Source organism: Stegostoma tigrinum, chromosome 6, assembly GCF_030684315.1.
Source record: "Stegostoma tigrinum isolate sSteTig4 chromosome 6, sSteTig4.hap1, whole genome shotgun sequence".
Lineage (NCBI taxonomy): Eukaryota > Metazoa > Chordata > Chondrichthyes > Orectolobiformes > Stegostomatidae > Stegostoma > Stegostoma tigrinum.
Window position 1 is genome coordinate 94,247,362 of NC_081359.1, and position 16,271 is coordinate 94,263,632.

Here is a 16,271-nt window from a genome sequence, read left to right on the forward strand (position 1 = left end):
CTTCGCTCATTTACCACAACTTGACACTTATTTGCTTTAAGGGACAGAAAATGTGTACTGGTCATTGTAGAAGTCTGAGCCAAATTATTTTGCAAATGGCAGGTATATGATTTCCTGAAGGTACTGACAGTATTTCTGCTGAAGGTAGTTATGATTTAATATTAAATTATTACAATGTATTAAAAATGAACTATCACTGTTACTCCCATCTAACAAGGTTCTGACTTTTAAGTTCTGTGTCTGAGCCCAAGCATGTTTATCTACATGAACATTCTAGGACAGTATAGATGGAAGTGTCAGCGCTAGATACAGTTCTCAACCATGGAACACTGTGCCTGTTCCAGCGATTCGGGGACAGATTAAAAATCAGCACCAACATCACAGGGCATGCTACATGGGCAAAGGCCACACACATTCCCAATGTCCACAGACGCTGTCAGCCTCTAGGAACTCTGATGGCATGTCTGTGATTGATTTACAGGTTGCTCCTGTGCTTCCGCACTTCAATGCTGTATCACAGGCTGCACCGGCAACTGTCATTGTCATGCTGTGGCATGTGCTTGGGGACACAAAACAACATATGGACTAGACTAGGCTGTGCCTCTGAGTGCTGCGCTCACTGTCGTAGCAGTCACTCTCTTTGATTCTCACAGCCTCCCTGACTTGCATTGCCTTTTTGTGCTTTGCTCCTCTGCCAGGTGCTTCTCTTGCCATGCGGCTCGGACACAAAACTGAGTGGTTAGCAGGCCTTTACTCGGGTGTTCCCTGGCAGAGCCCAACAAGGGAAGCCTGAGAGATCAGTCCAGGCCCTGCTTGGGGAAGTCGGAGTCAAAGCTGAATGATGGGCATCACATCACTCACCTTGACTCTTCCTGTGAGACTTGGTGTGGTTTTCCTTGTGGAAGGAGAGAGAGAGAGAGAGAGAGAGAGAGAGAGGTGGGGCGGGGGGGGGGGGCAGATATTACGAAACACAAAAGTGGGTAGCCCAGCTATTATTTTTATTGCATGTGGGGAGGTATCCCAAGTGAGTGAATGGTCACGCAGACAACGTGCAGGATTAGAGTTTATCGTGCGTGAGGGTAAACGTTGCAGACATTGGTAAGAGTAGTCCGGGCTGTGAGTATAGCAGCAGAGATAGAGTGAGCGTGAGGTATCGGAGAGAAGATGGAGTGGAAAAAGCCATTGAGTATCTTCCAACATTCCTGCAGGTAGGTGAGACTGGGTGGCAAACTTGGGCCATGCTCTGGTATTGTGGCTCTACTCCTGGTCCCAGGGAGGAAGAAAGTTCGGGATCACACTGTCCCATCTAACGGGATGTTCAGGACGCTGCCTGTAAAGCGGACCCACTGATTTACTCCTGTCTGCCATGTCTGTTGCAAATATCTGGACTGACAATGTTAAATGGGCACTTGTACACCATTTTTTAAACAAGCTTTTAGAGGTGGCGTGGTCACCAGGGATGACAGTGAATTCTGGGATATCCAGTGAGCGATGAATTCTTCTGGAAAGGGCACCTAGTTTGATGGGTTGAAAATCAGATGTGAGAGATGCCATGGGAGGCAATAAATGAGGTGAGTTTAACACAGAGTGAGAAACCCTCTAGAAAACTTGACACAACTCAGACTTAGCCAAAAATGTCATTAGGTTCAACACTGCACTTCCTTGTGGTCAAATGGCCTGGAAATTCACTTTGATTGCTCTCAGTTTCTTCAGAGAAATTCGCCTGAAATTCAACCAAACCAATACCAAAACCTGAAGAATCCCAAACATAGATGTCAAAATTGAGTTACTGCAGTTTTTTGCACTGGTTTTATTGCTCTTTTTATTAACATATTTCTCTGATCAACCTGTTCAAAGATGTTTTTACTCACTTCTGGAACAGGTGGGACTTGAACCCAGTTTTATAAGCATTATGTTGGACATTGGGCCTGCCCACAAAGTTGGCCAAGCCCTTGATTGAATTATTTGCCATGATGAATTCCATTAATTGTACCTACTTCCAGATCTTTTTAGAAGTTACCCTGAAAAGTAAGCTTTTTTTTAAGATGCAAGGAAACTAAATATCACCATTTAAAAGATTTTTAAATAGCAAAACTCAGAAATGGGCTCTTGTACACCAATTTTTAAACACAACCTTCTTGTGTGGTTTTTTTTGAAAAAATGTAATTTACAATTACTTAAAACTGGGCCACTCTCGGATAGTGGATGATAGATTCTGATTAAAATTGATCATAAAAATGCTGATTAAAAAGATTATCACAATCTTTGTGATAACCCATATTTCAGTAGTATTAATAAACCTGTAGTATGTTATTACTCTCAGATATAGCAAGGGATTTTGTTTTAAAATGGACAGCATATTTTGGTTCATGAAAGAGTTCGCCTTCAGCAAATGCAAATAGCTTTGAGAAAAAAAGTCAGTTCCCCAAATTATTGCAATTTTGAGCACATTTTGTACACAGGTTGCTAAGGCAGAAATTCTTCAGTCAAAGTGCTTTGGGATTACAAGTAACATGGTCAGATCCTATCATGCTTCTGTTATGTTTCTCTTTTATTTACAAGAATGTTTTGGCTACAGTTCATTAGTTATGGGTTTAATGTGGCAACAGTTTTAGTTTATCTGTTTGAACTTATAGATTAAGAGTGCAACTTGGCATCCTGTAGGTTCTTCAATTGTTGAAATGTGTGACATGCATTGGTGCAAATTTGATCCTTCCAGCTTTGAATGGAAAAGAGTACCTAAAGTTTATAGCTGATTAATTACCATGGACAATAGTACAAGCAGATTGAAAGCTGTGCTGAACTAGTGGTGACTAAGCAACTTACCTGCTTTGGTTCACAGAACATATCATTTGAGTTCAACATTTAATATTAAGCAAACTCCACAAAGTGATTAACTAGACAAATACTTAATTGTAGATTTCTTTTGACACCAATATTTAAAAATGAAACTTGTTGGCCGTGTTATTTCTCTTGAGTTTTTGAAAATCTGTCAGTTTAGAAAGTACTGCAGAACAATTTGCATTGTGAAACTAAAATGGAATTCCACTGAATGAACTTAACTGGAACAAAATTTTATATTGAAAGTATCTATTGTGACAAAATCTGTTTTGGTTTCCAGGAAGAAGGATTGGTACGTCATTGACCCTTCAGAAAATCTTTATTACAGATGGCTTTCTGTTATCGCAGTGCCTGTACTGTACAACTGGTGTATGCTGGTATGCAGGTAGGTTTAAAAATAACACTGTAAGCAATCAATGCTTGACTAATGAGATAGAAGTACATAATCAAACATTTTAGGTTAAAGATGCAGTGCTGTAAAGTATTTTGACATCTGTGCCCAAATTTATAAGCAGACATATGTAATTGTTCAATTGCTGAGGTGAGATGGTTAGCATAGCAGCAATCAGGAATTGACGCATCGTTCAAATTTCCGTGTCAAAATCAATCATGGCCCTCAGTTTATCCCTTTTTACTCTCAACATTTTTTCTCCGTCTCCTCCATCAATTCCCATTTGTATCCTGAAAGCTTTAACTTAATTCTATGCTTTGTGGCTAAATCAACTGGAGCTAACTTGAAAGAAACCGAATATATTTTACTTCAGCTGCTCAAAATCAGCAGAAGAAACTTTCCTCCCATATGTCTATGTTGAACTGGAATCAAGATATCAGGATTTTAAAAAAAGGCACAAATCCATTAAGTCACCTCAGACTTTGGAAATACAGATTTAAAGTACCTTCCGTGGACTCAATGGGGCTGCCCTTATTCCTACACTGTGGCTCTTTTCTGAAATATAAAACATAATTAAAAGTAATTTGCGCGTTTTGCTCTATTCAAACTTTATGCATAAAACTCAAGTTGCCCAGATACTGCTGACAGTACATTACTATACAATGTGTTCTGACAACTTGCAGAACATACATGTTGGTTTATCATCAAATTCAAAGTTGTATTTTGTATTTTAGGGCTTGTTTCGATGAACTTCAAACAAAAAATCTTGCCCTGTGGCTGGTGCTGGATTACCTCTCTGATATAATCTACGTTATAGATTCAGCTGTAAGATTCCGAACAGGTGAGCAAGTTTTGTTTTTGAATGAACTGTTTATATTACTTGTTTATCTAGGACATGGGCCCAAGTTTCCGAATCTCTGAATTGCTGGAGATCAGATGTAGGCGCAAAGATACACGTCAGGACACACGTATCCTGATGCACTGATGTACGTGGGAATTACCTGGGAAGTTTCAATTTCCAGTGAGCAAATCCCCTGTTGCTTGTGGTCCGCTGTGAATATCTCCTGCTTTGAGTTTGCTTTGGGGACCTCAGACAGTCCTGATGTACCTACATGAGTAGTTGCCCAGGAAATGTCAGGCAGAAAATAAACTAGTCTAACTCCTATGTAACTCCAGATCCAACAGTCAATAATGCACACTGACAACTCCAGCTACCTACCAGACTCGCCACTTGACACAATTACTCCATCATCTCATTCTCCATCCAGTGCAATTACCATGTCATTTCACACTTTGCTCCACCTGACACAATTACCCAGTCATCTCAACAACCTCGCCTCACCCAATGCAAATCCCCAATCATTCCCCATCATCTCACCCCACCCTTCTCCACACAATTACCCAGTCATCTCCTCCACCTTCCCACATTATCCAATTACTCGGTCATCTCAGTTCCCTCTTCACCATATCAACTTACTGACTCATGTCACCCACCTGTGCACCTTATCTATTCACCCATTCACTGACATTCACACTGGAATTTAAACTCATCATGAATGCTGTTGAAATGGGGCACAGCCTGTTGGGCTTCAGTGGAATGCCATAACGTTTCCAGTAAAGGCAGACTAAGAAGACCTGCTAAGAAAAGTGGAGTAACGTCAAGGTGGGGAATGGTTTGAGTGGCATGGATAATCTGACACGGATTGCCACTGCTTAGAAGATGAAGACTATTAGATCTTGCTCTGGCCAGTTTTCTCCCAAGTTATGCCTCATTCCAAGATTGAGAGGCTGTGTTTGTAACTAATCCCTTCACTTTGCTTCTCTATAAACCATTCACCTGGAGGTGTGGTCCTTTGAGTAGTCCAGCCGTCAATCAATTGAACTTCCTTTCCTGCTGTTCTGTTCAGCTATGAAGGTTTATTTTTGGTTGTTTGTACAATTCTGACAGGAAGCCTTGTCAACTATGAGTACAGACAGCCTATCCAATACCTTCAACTCATCCATTTTGAACCCTTCAGGCAAATTGACAATTTAAGAACATAAGAAATAGGAGCAGGAGTAGGCCATCTTACCTGTTAAGCCTGCTCCACCATTTGATAAGATCATGGCTGATTTTTTTATTTTGTGGATGCAGCTTCACTTACCCGCCCACTCACCATAATCCTTAATTCCTTTATTTTTCAAAAATCTATCTTTGCTTTAAAAACATTCAACGAGGTAGCCTCAACCATTTCACTGGGCAGAGAATTCCACAGATTCACAACCTTTTGCGTGGAGGAGTTCCTCCTCAACTTAGTCCTAAATCTGTCCCCCTTGAGGCTATGCCCCCTGGTTCTAGCTTCACCCACCAGTGGAAATAACCTCTCTGCTTCTAGCTTGTCTATCCCCTTCTTAATTCTACATGTTTCGATAAACACCACCCCCTCATTCTTTACAGGGTTGATGGGTTTGGAACTGATTTGCTTTGAGAAGGTTGAGAGGAGAAAAAAAAACAAAAGAGAAAAAAATTACAGATGCTGGAAATCTGAAACAAAAAGAGAAATTGCTGAAAACAACAGGACTGCAGAAGGATCACTGGACCCAAAATGCTGACTGCTTTCTCTCCATGGATGCTGCCACATCTGCTGAGTTTCTCCAACGATTTCTGTTCTTAAAGCTGACAGGAGACTTTGTACCAAATTTTGAAAAATTTGACCAAGTACAAAGGGAAAAGCTGCTTTTATTGGTGGAAACAGTGAGAATGAGAAGGCAAGGACTTAATGTAACTGGCAAAAGAAGAAGAAACAATCTTAAACTGTGAGTGCTCAGGTCTTGAAAGCGTTATCTGAAAATGTAGTGGAAATGGTTAATTCAACCCATTCAAAAGGGAATTAGATGATTATTGGAAAAGAAGGAACAAGCAGAGAGAAGGCAGGAATGGCACTAACTGAAATAACCAGATGGAGGAGCTAGCAGAGACACAGTTGGCTGAACTGCCTCCTGTGCTCTAATAATTCTGAGTGTGAGAGACTATGGTGATTGCTAACTTGGCTGGAGTCGAAAACCAATCTCAAATTTACTAGATGCGCACATTCTCAGCAAATATAAGGCTGGTAAATACAGTTTTGTCAGGGTGAGAGAAACAAATAATCATGTCATACTCAGCCATGATCTAATGTTTGAACAAGTTTGAGAGCTCAATGACCTGCCCTTGTTCCTACGTTCCCATGTTCAGAAACTTACACAATATGCTGGAGTAAGGGATGAACCCACAATTTTCTAGTTGAAATGCAAAAATGCTACTCAATGCAAAAACCAACATGCAAAAAGTTTCTTCAATCATATAGTCAGAATTTATGATACATTATACTTTCATTGCTAACATTGAAAAGGCACCAATCAATTTATTTTCTCAGCAATACTTCTGGTTCCATTTCAGAGGAACTCATTTAAAAACTTTGTCACAGCCAAAACTTCTCAGCATAGTCTAGATGGGTTACTGTAGGCACACACAAGAACAACTTGTTCCTATTTAAACAAAAATTGCACAGAATTTGTTTTGTTCAAATACAGTAACAATAATTAACTGTTTGTAGAGCAGACATTATTGAAAATATTAGAAACCCTCTAGCCCTGCTTGTTTGAAACCTATGTTTTTGCTCATTGCACAACCCAGTAACTTCATACTTCTCTATTCAGGTTTTCTTGAACAAGGATTGCTGGTTAAGGATACAAAGAAACTGAGAGAGAATTACATGAGGATGGCTCAGTTTAAGCTCGACATGCTCTCTCTTTTACCAACAGACTTAGCCTATATTTGGTTGGGGTTTAACTACCCAGAGGTGAGATTTAATCGTCTCTTCCGTTTTAGCCGAATGTTTGAATATTTTGATCGCACAGAAACCAGGACAAACTACCCTAACATGTTTCGAATTGGAAATCTTGTTTTGTACATTCTCATCATCATTCACTGGAACGGTTGCATTTATTATGCGATTTCAAAATCGATTGGATTTGGTATTGATACCTGGGTCTATCCAAACATATCCCATCCTGAATATGGGCGACTTAGCAGGAAATACATCTACTGCCTTTACTGGTCCACTTTGACCTTAACTACCATTGGAGAGACACCTCCTCCTGTCAAAGATGAGGAGTATCTATTTGTGGTCATTGACTTCCTGGTCGGAGTTCTCATCTTTGCCACTATTGTTGGTAATGTGGGCGCCATGATCTCAAACATGAATGCGTCTCGAGCAGAGTTCCAATCCAAAATTGACTCCATCAAACAGTACATGCAGTTCCGTAAAGTGAGCAAAGATCTCGAGGCTAGGATCATCAAGTGGTTTGATTACCTATGGATCAACAAGAAGAGCGTGGACGAGAAGGAAGTCCTCAAAAACCTACCCGACAAACTAAAGGCCGAAATCGCGATCAACGTCCACTTGGACACGCTGAAGAAAGTCCGGATATTTTCAGATTGTGAAGCTGGTCTTTTGATCGAGTTGGTGCTTAAGCTGCAGCCTCAAGTGTATAGCCCTGGGGACTACATCTGCCGAAAGGGCGACATTGGCAGGGAGATGTACATCATCAAAGAAGGCAAACTGGCAGTTGTAGCCGATGATGGGGTAACACAGTTCGTAGTCCTGAGCGATGGCAGTTACTTTGGGGAGATCAGCATCTTGAATATAAAGGGCAGTAAGGCAGGCAACAGGCGGACCGCCAACATAAGAAGCATAGGCTACTCTGACCTGTTTTGCTTGTCCAAAGCTGACCTGATGGAAGCCCTGACTGAGTATCCAGATGCCAAAAAGATTCTGGAAGAGAAGGGACGTCAGATTCTGATGAAGGATAATTTAATAGATGAAGAGGCAGCAAAAGAGGGTGCAGATCCAAAAGACCTGGAAGAGAAGGTGGAGAGAATGGAGTCTTCACTGGATTGCTTGCAGACCAAGTTTGCTAGGCTCATGGCAGAGTACAATTCCAGTCAAATGAAGCTGAAACAAAGGCTGACAAGAGTAGAGAAAACAGTAAAAATCTATGGCAGTGGCTACTTATCTGATGGCCTGGACAGTTCAACTGACATAGAACTAGGAAAACAGTGACAAGAATAAATGGCGATTACTGAACTGTTTTCTTACTATTTTGATACACCGGATGAGAAAAAAAATTATTTTTGTAAATTCAGTATAAGTTTAGTTTATACATTATAATTCTTGACGAATCTGTTAGCATTTTATGTGGATCTGCCACTAAACTTTAACAACAAATGATGATTAATTTAGTACCAAATGATTTTCAGTCGTTTTTTTAAAAAAAGTGTCAGTCGGATTGGGGAGTTGAATTCAATACGTTTGACAAGTAGTAAAGAGCTTGGAAACACAAAGTTCTTGTTATAACATCTTGTGCTGTCAAAATTTGAATGTTTTGACATTTTTATTGTTTATGATTATATTAGATACATACTGCATAAAAGTTATGCAATATATGCACTAGGGCCCTCACTTTGCTGAATAAAGCCAGACATTCTCTCTTCTTAACAGGGAAGAAGATTTTTTAAAAATTCATCCTTGGAATATGGGCGTCACCAGTTGGCCCAGTATTTATTGTTCAACCCTAAGCGCCCAGAGGGCAGTTAAGAATTAACCACATTTCTGGAGTCATACGTAGGCCAAATCAGTTAAAGAAGGCAGATTTCCTCCCCTAAAGAACATTAGTGAACCAGATGGGTCTTTCCCTTGACAATCAGCAACGGTTTCATGGTCATCTTTAAACTCCTAATTCCAGATTATTATTCCACTATATACCAGGGTGGAGGCATGGTAAGTGGCTCATGACAGGTCTTGCTGGGTTGAGGGTTGTAAGGGGCGCTGGACAGTCAGAGGCTGCCAGTTGTCCATTGCAAGCAGTGCCATTGGGCAACTGCTGGCAATGTACCCAAGCTAGAATCCAGGTCACAGCTAAGTCAGGGCAGAATTGGAGTGGTGAGGGTGGGGTGGGAGAGCACAGGACATTGGAAGACAGGGATCAACAGCGAGGGTGAATGTCTCAAACAGTGTCGTCAATGAAGGAGCCTCCCCAGGACCCCACAGTAAATGTGACAGGGTTTGTTTTTCAGACATTAGCAACTGCTCTCAACCCCCTCAAAACAATACCAGCAATAGCAGAATGACACCCTTCAGTGCCATCCACCAATCATTCTGTCCAGACACAATTGTTGCAGGAGCAAAAAAAAACAGCGTTGTCCCCCTCTTTTGCCTCATACCACCCACCTCCCCAACATGATGAACTGCCCTCTCATTTTCCAAACTCATCTTGAGGAAGGGCACTAAATTCCATCTCACCAAAACTTTTATGCATGAATGTTAAGCACAGTCAGACTTGAAATTTAAACAAAAAAAAGCTGCTTACTTATTGATACCATTTAATGACCATCCCAACTCCCCCGTCCCCACCTTGATGTATGTGATCGTCAATGGTAACTTTGTAAAAAACCATACTAACTCTTGAAGTTGATACCATGCGGAACAGCTGTTAGCATTACTCTTTTCCGAAAAGTGCCTCGTGGTAACATTAAAATATCAAGTTCATGAAAAAATGTTTTCATCCAACTAATTTTCCAAATGTGACTAAATAAAATTTGGTGACTGCAGATTCATCACTGGGAATAGACAACGAGGCTAATGCATTGGAAACTTTCAGATGGTAGCTTTGGCAGATTATCCAGTTTAATTGCAAGATGAACTATCTGGGCAAGTTAACCTCTCTCCTGTACTTTGGAAAAATAAAATGGACTGCAGATATGTACCTTACCAATCCACTTATCCAGATTAGGGTTCACCAAAAAAAGTGTATTGAGCAAAATAGGCTCAACCTGACTATTTTATCTAATCTTCCTGTACATTGGTAATCAAGTTGTTGCAATCCAAGACTGGTAGTTCTTCTCATCTCCAAAAGGTGACTTTTTTTTAAAAAAAGGGAAAAACAGGTCTTGTTTATGTCTGTTGGAAATGTAATCCTAAATTAAGTCAAATCCAAAATAAGTCAAGTCCTAAATTAAGTCTTGCAACCTGTTGTCAATTTTTGTTTGGATGGAAACATGTTGTCAGACATTTTTTGCATTATCAGAGTAAATTTTGCATCAAACTTATCACAATTTAATATATCATTTTGCCGCCTTTCTTCTGGCAAGTGACTATTATTCAATTCTCCACTCCAATTATTGGGAACACACTGAAGTTCAATAAGAGGGTTCCTGAGGTTGAGCAAGAATCTAGAAATGCTGGAAGTTCTGGAAGAAACTCAGCAATTTACATAGTGCCTTTAAATGTCCCAAAGCTACCCAAGCAGGAACTCTTGGGAATATATAGAATGTCAGTCAACAGATGGAAAAAATAATGGCAGTTTTGAGTGAGAATGTTGATTACAACCTATATTTCTGAGTATTTGAACAATAAACACTCACTTAAATATCAAACTTAGGTACAGCCCTTTCCCAGTTCTTTTCAGAAGCACTATCTACAGATGATTTATGCACCTATAATTGGTACAAAGAATAATTAATTTAAAGTTAGATTAAGATGTCTGCTCATATTTATTGCTGTTTAATGATGTGGTGTATTTACTGTACTACCAAAATAATTTGGCAAGTGTGAACATGTCTCTGTCGGGTGTAGCCTGTTTGTAATGCTGCGTAACTAAGACTCAATAGATGATGGATGGCTCTGCAAATAGTGAAGATGTTCAGTGTTAAACATTGGACTTCTTGATTATAATGGAATGGTGTCCAAACTGGTTCTCAATATTTCAGTCTTATCTTGCTTATGTCTCCTATTAAAGAAGGAAAGATAAAGAACCACACACTGGAACTTCTCTCCTTTTTCTAGACTCTTCGATCAGGCACGAAGGGCCGCTATATTACATCCTGTTCAGAAGGACAAATTACAATTGGAACTTAAACAAAAATAATGCTAAAGTTAACTAGAAATCCGATGGAGGGTACTTACTCCAACTATTAAATTGTCCTTTTCTGTTACTGATGTTGGCGGGGTCTGTATATTTCCAGCTATGTTATTCTATTTGTTGCAGCCGTGGAGTCTGCAACTAGGCTGAGTGATAATCACGCAATGTGATGTCAGTTAAGTGACAGAGACTGGTTGGTATTAAAAGGAGCACTAATGTGTGAAAAACCCATTTGGAAGGATTAAATAAGTCATTAATTTCTTTTTCCACAATGCAGAACTCTCCTACCACCCAGGTCATTAAAAGGATTACAGAGGACTTCTTAGTAATGATTATAAACTGCAAGAAGCCAGTTTTAAGGATAATTAATCCTCCTTGAGGTTCACTGTAAAGACAGGGGAATTATTCCTCCTGCCAAATCATTGATCTGCTCAGGAGCCACTTCAATGACTGAGGTAACAAGGTATCGAGCTGGATGAACACAGTAGGCCAAGCAGCATCTTAGGAGCAGGAAACCAGGCGTTTCAGGCGTAGACCCTTCATCAGAATCTCCAGCATCTGCAGTTCCTAATTATCTCTGATACAATTTTAACCCCACTGCGAAGCTTCTTCTAAGTCCTCCAGCATCTGCAGTTCCTGCTATCAATGACTGAGGTACTTGCTTCAGCTCTTCATGGAAGATTTTGCAGATTTGAAAACAAGATTTCTCTTAACTCAAATAACAAAGTGTAGAGCTGGATGAACACAGCAGACCAGGCAGCATCAGAGGAGCAGGAAAGCTGACGTATTGGGCCTAGACCCTTCTTCAGAAAATCTTTTCCTTGGCCTGCTGCGTTCATCCAGCTCTGCACCTTGTTATCTCAAGATTCTCCAGCATCTGCAGTTCCTGCTAATGTCTGGACCAAGTGGCCTGGTTTCAAGTTCGATCTTCTACAGAAGGTGTGTGATAATACATCTGAGCAGACTGATTAGTAAATATCTACATATCAGCACAGGAACCCTTTGGGGGCAAATGAGAAAGAACAGCTCCCCCTCCGCACTTCCACCCTCGTGGCCAGACATGCTTATTTCTGCGCTCTCACGAACTCCACCTCCCCTCCCCCTTGTTTCCGGCGTTCCTGTAAATGTATCCATGTGATTAGCCTAAGCCAGGGTATGGTCCATTATTGTTTAACTACAAGCAGTAATGAACGGAGATCACATTTCACAGAGCAGCCTTGTGGCTGTATATCTTTGATTACGCCTTTGAGAGCGTGTGCCTAGAACTGGGAAGAGGTCCCCTTTCTGTGAACTCTCTTTGGCTCATCATCAGGACCCCAGGTACAAGGCATCTCCCCTCCCAGCCACACTCCCCCAGCTTCTGAGGGAGGGAGCGATTGTCGGTAACTGACCAGAGAGAGATTTGAGATCCTTAACGTCCTGGCAACGCAAAAGGGGCACGACTGGTTTGGTCTTTTGTAACTGTGTTAATCACATTCAAAAAGGGGATTGAATTACCACCGTCCGGGAAGGATGTGGTTTTCTCGCTGGCATCACACCTTTCAGAGGCTGTGAAATGTGATCTCCGTTTATTACTGCTTGTACAGGCTGCTTCGGATTCACGAGGAAGAGAGAGCTTCTGCTGTGTCAATTTCTCAGCGTTGGCACCAAATCCGACCTCCCCACCCCCGAGACGTTTGGTAAGAGACATGGCACACAAGAGAACAAGGGAGGTCGAGCAGTCAAAGATGATACTGTCCATGAACTGGAAAGAGGAAATGTTACTCCAGAAGAGACTGAGCCTCCTGGATTCCCTGAAGAGGCAGGTGGCCGACTTTTACTCGCTTGACCAGAGGGTTGTGTACCGCCGCTTTCGAGGCAAACTCTGGCGCTCGGAGCTGGCTCACGCCCGGCTGATGGGGAGGAAGGAGCTGGTCGAGCGGCTCCGGCAGGTCAGCGCCCTGCCCAGCTTCCACACCACCGTCAGCGACGGCAGCCAGGCGGCGGTCAGGGGAATCCTGCAGCGGGCCGCCAGCAGCCCTCTGCCGAGCTCCCCGTCTGCCGGAGGGCGGACCGTGCCTGGGACAGCCCGGGGGGTCGGCAGCAGGCACCACGCGGCGAGACCCCACACCTCGGCCGCCGCTGGCCCCGAGCAGCGGCCGTACACTGCAGCGAGGACCTCCGGCGAATTCGTCCCGAGGGGCGGCAGGGTTCGGGCTGTTCAGCCTGACTTGGAGCCCGGGTGGGAGGGCAGCAGCCGGACTGCAGCGATGACCAGGGACTCGCCCCTGTACGTCTTCTTGAACCTCGGAGAGCGCGAAGAAAAGCGGCCCCTGCTGGAGATCCACGCTTACCTGAGCGGCCGGATGCAGCTGGAGGAGAAGGTGAAGAGTTTCCTGCAGCACAGTCCCGGAGTGGGGGATTATCACCCCGAGAGGCTGCAGGCGCTGGGCACACAACCCAGCCCCAAACCGCGGCAACTCTCCGCTCAGCTCGACCAGGAGGCGGCTCCCTGGCATTTTGTCGGTAAAGAGTTGCATCACCGAAGCATGACCTTTAAAAAACTAGACGAAGGGTTCTGCTCGTCGGGCTGTCCTTGTTGACTGACTGTTTCCCAAACATTCCCGCTTCCTGGTCGAAATTATCTTCCCCCCGAGGAAGGAGGATGTTGTATTCGGTTTAAGCTCCGAGTTGGCTGAGTCTTTCGTTACTTCCACATTAAAACACTTACACCGACAAATCCCCTTTCTCTTTAAGGGGAGGGGAGGCATTTTGGGGATCTTCACTTCGTCCGTAGATGACAGTAAATCTATTTAAATATTAATACGGAAACCAAAGACATGAGGTGCAACTTATTATTCAGTTTTCGGGCTGTGTTTCAGTTCCGTACAGTCGCTGGCGCGGAAAACATTGCATTTGTTTTTTGATCTAGGCGCCCCGACTCGACAGAATGATTTCTCTTTACCAAAGCAACGAGAGCACTTTATAGTTACGAAAATTTATGCCTTACACAAGCTATTGAGAATCACTCGCAAAGCCACTGTTCGTTGCACATCCTTAAACTTGAGTGCTTTGCTAGGCCAGCCACAAGTCAGAGTAGTATGGGGCTGGTGACAAAATGTCACAGACCAGGCAAGTGCGAAGTGTCAGGAATAGCGATGATACTGAGTCAGAAATCAAGCAGTCTGCTTTGTCCGAGAGGATATTGAACTCATTTACTATCCTAATGAAGCCCAAGTAATCATTGTCGAATAGTGTAAAAACGCACCTGCCTCAACTGATGTAGCTCAGGGAAGGAACTCTGCTCTGGTCAGACTGGGTGAGGATAGCGAAGTGATAGACTCTGGGCTTCCCACCGAGATAAATGACAGCCTAGGCCGTGAGACCCACATCCAATAGATTTCAGAAGAAACAGAACAGTTTTTAACACAACAATTATCAGTTTCCGTTGAGGCTAGCTATCTTCTGAGTTAAATGAATTAATTGAATTTAAATTTCACAATAGTCGGATTTGTGCTTTCCTGAGCATTAGTCCAGTGATATCTTCATAAGCCTAGCTTTATTAATAAATTGTTTTACTAACAAGTCAATGTAGTTTTTTTGGGTACCTGAGCAGAAGTTTAAGATGGTTGTGCTGTCACTGCACCATTCAACCATCTTTTCACTCATGCCACTCTAATTTAGCACATAAATCCCTCTTTAGATAAGTAGCCACAAATCAAAGTGTGTTTGGAAAACATCAGTTCATTACTACTATCAGACGATTGACTCCCAGTTAGAGACGATGGGAAACAAAAAAATGCTGGAGATCACAGCAGATCAGGCAGCGTCCAAGAACAGAGCACAAGCTAACATTGAGTGTAGAGAAGTTCATCAGAGCAGAGACTATTTAGGTTTACTTGATTAAAGCATATAAACATGGCATCCAACACAGAATGCTGGGAAAACTCAATACATCGGGCAGCATCTGCAGTATTGGCCCAGCATGGTTTCAGGTTTCCAGAATCTACAGTCTTTTACTTTTATACATAAACATGCACCTGTATCTGGTATAGAAACCAACCAGCTCTCCCACTTCCTCAGTGAACATTATATATAGACAGCTGAGAAGTGGAAATGGTCTTCAGCAAGGCAGCATTAATTTTAAAGGTGTCAAGATATTTGATTGATATCTGTACAAATTCACATTCATGATATCTCTGCTAATGTATTAGATAAGGTTCTGACAGTGCCAAGGATAACTTTGAAATTCTTATAGAATAAAGAAAACACACACTGACTCTTTTCATTGACAAAAATATAGAAGTGGACCTTTGAAATTATTAAGAATGCATAAAATCAAACACGAGTTCCCCCAAATCTTACTATGTTATACAACATATGGAGCAAAACAGTTAATTGTGGTAATTCATAGATATTCATACTACTATTAACCAGAATGTACATTCAGAAATGTAATTATAATCACTTCCATCCACGCTTAATAATAAAAACCAAATGGTGAACGTAGTTGCTTCTGACCAGTTGGGGCATAAAAATATGAGTTCACGGAAAATGAGTAATGAAAGCGGGTAGATACTGTAGTGAAATTTGGAGTAAATGGGTTGAGCAGTCTACAATTAACCAGATTATCTAAAGTCTGCACCGTAGGGTTATTTGCTGTCTCTTGCTGGCATTAATAATGTTCAAAATGGGGAATCAATTTTTTTTTGAACAGGTTTTAATAGTGTAGAAAGGCTTGGAGTCCACTTAAGCCTAATTCCACTTAAGACAATTAGTGAAAACCAATAATGGAACTCCATAAATTACAATTCTGGCTCAGGTTGAAAATACTCAGTCAACTGCTCGAACCTAGCTAAGCTAGGACAGCAACATCCGACGTGTGATGACCGAGTCAATTTAATTAATTTCAACCTCTTAGTCCAGAGAAAGCAATACAACTACCACAGCACCACAACAACTCCTATTCCTCAATGTATAATCAAGCCCAAAGCACATTATTGACATCGGTCAGATGTATGTAAATAACAATGCAGACCTTGCTATTAAATTCCTCTCCTCCCTCCTCGATGAAATGGGGGAAAATTGACCAATAAACAGGATTATCCAACAATTGCAT

At 41.9% G+C, this 16,271-nt stretch overlaps 1 protein-coding gene across 3 annotated transcripts in view; it reads left to right on the forward strand.

The window, feature by feature from the left end:
* The window catches only part of cnga3a (cyclic nucleotide gated channel subunit alpha 3a), a 50,969-nt gene extending 40,013 nt beyond the window's left edge, over positions 1-10,956 (forward strand). For all 3 annotated transcript variants that reach the window (XM_059646781.1, XM_048532882.2, XM_059646780.1), the window contains 3 exons: positions 3,122-3,226; positions 3,967-4,073; positions 6,911-10,956. In XM_059646781.1, coding sequence (XP_059502764.1) covers positions 3,122-3,226; positions 3,967-4,073; positions 6,911-8,316 — 1,618 coding nt within the window. In that variant the 3' untranslated portion in view covers positions 8,317-10,956. The remainder of the gene's footprint in view (positions 1-3,121; positions 3,227-3,966; positions 4,074-6,910) is intronic.
* Positions 10,957-16,271: the final 5,315 nt, after the last annotated feature.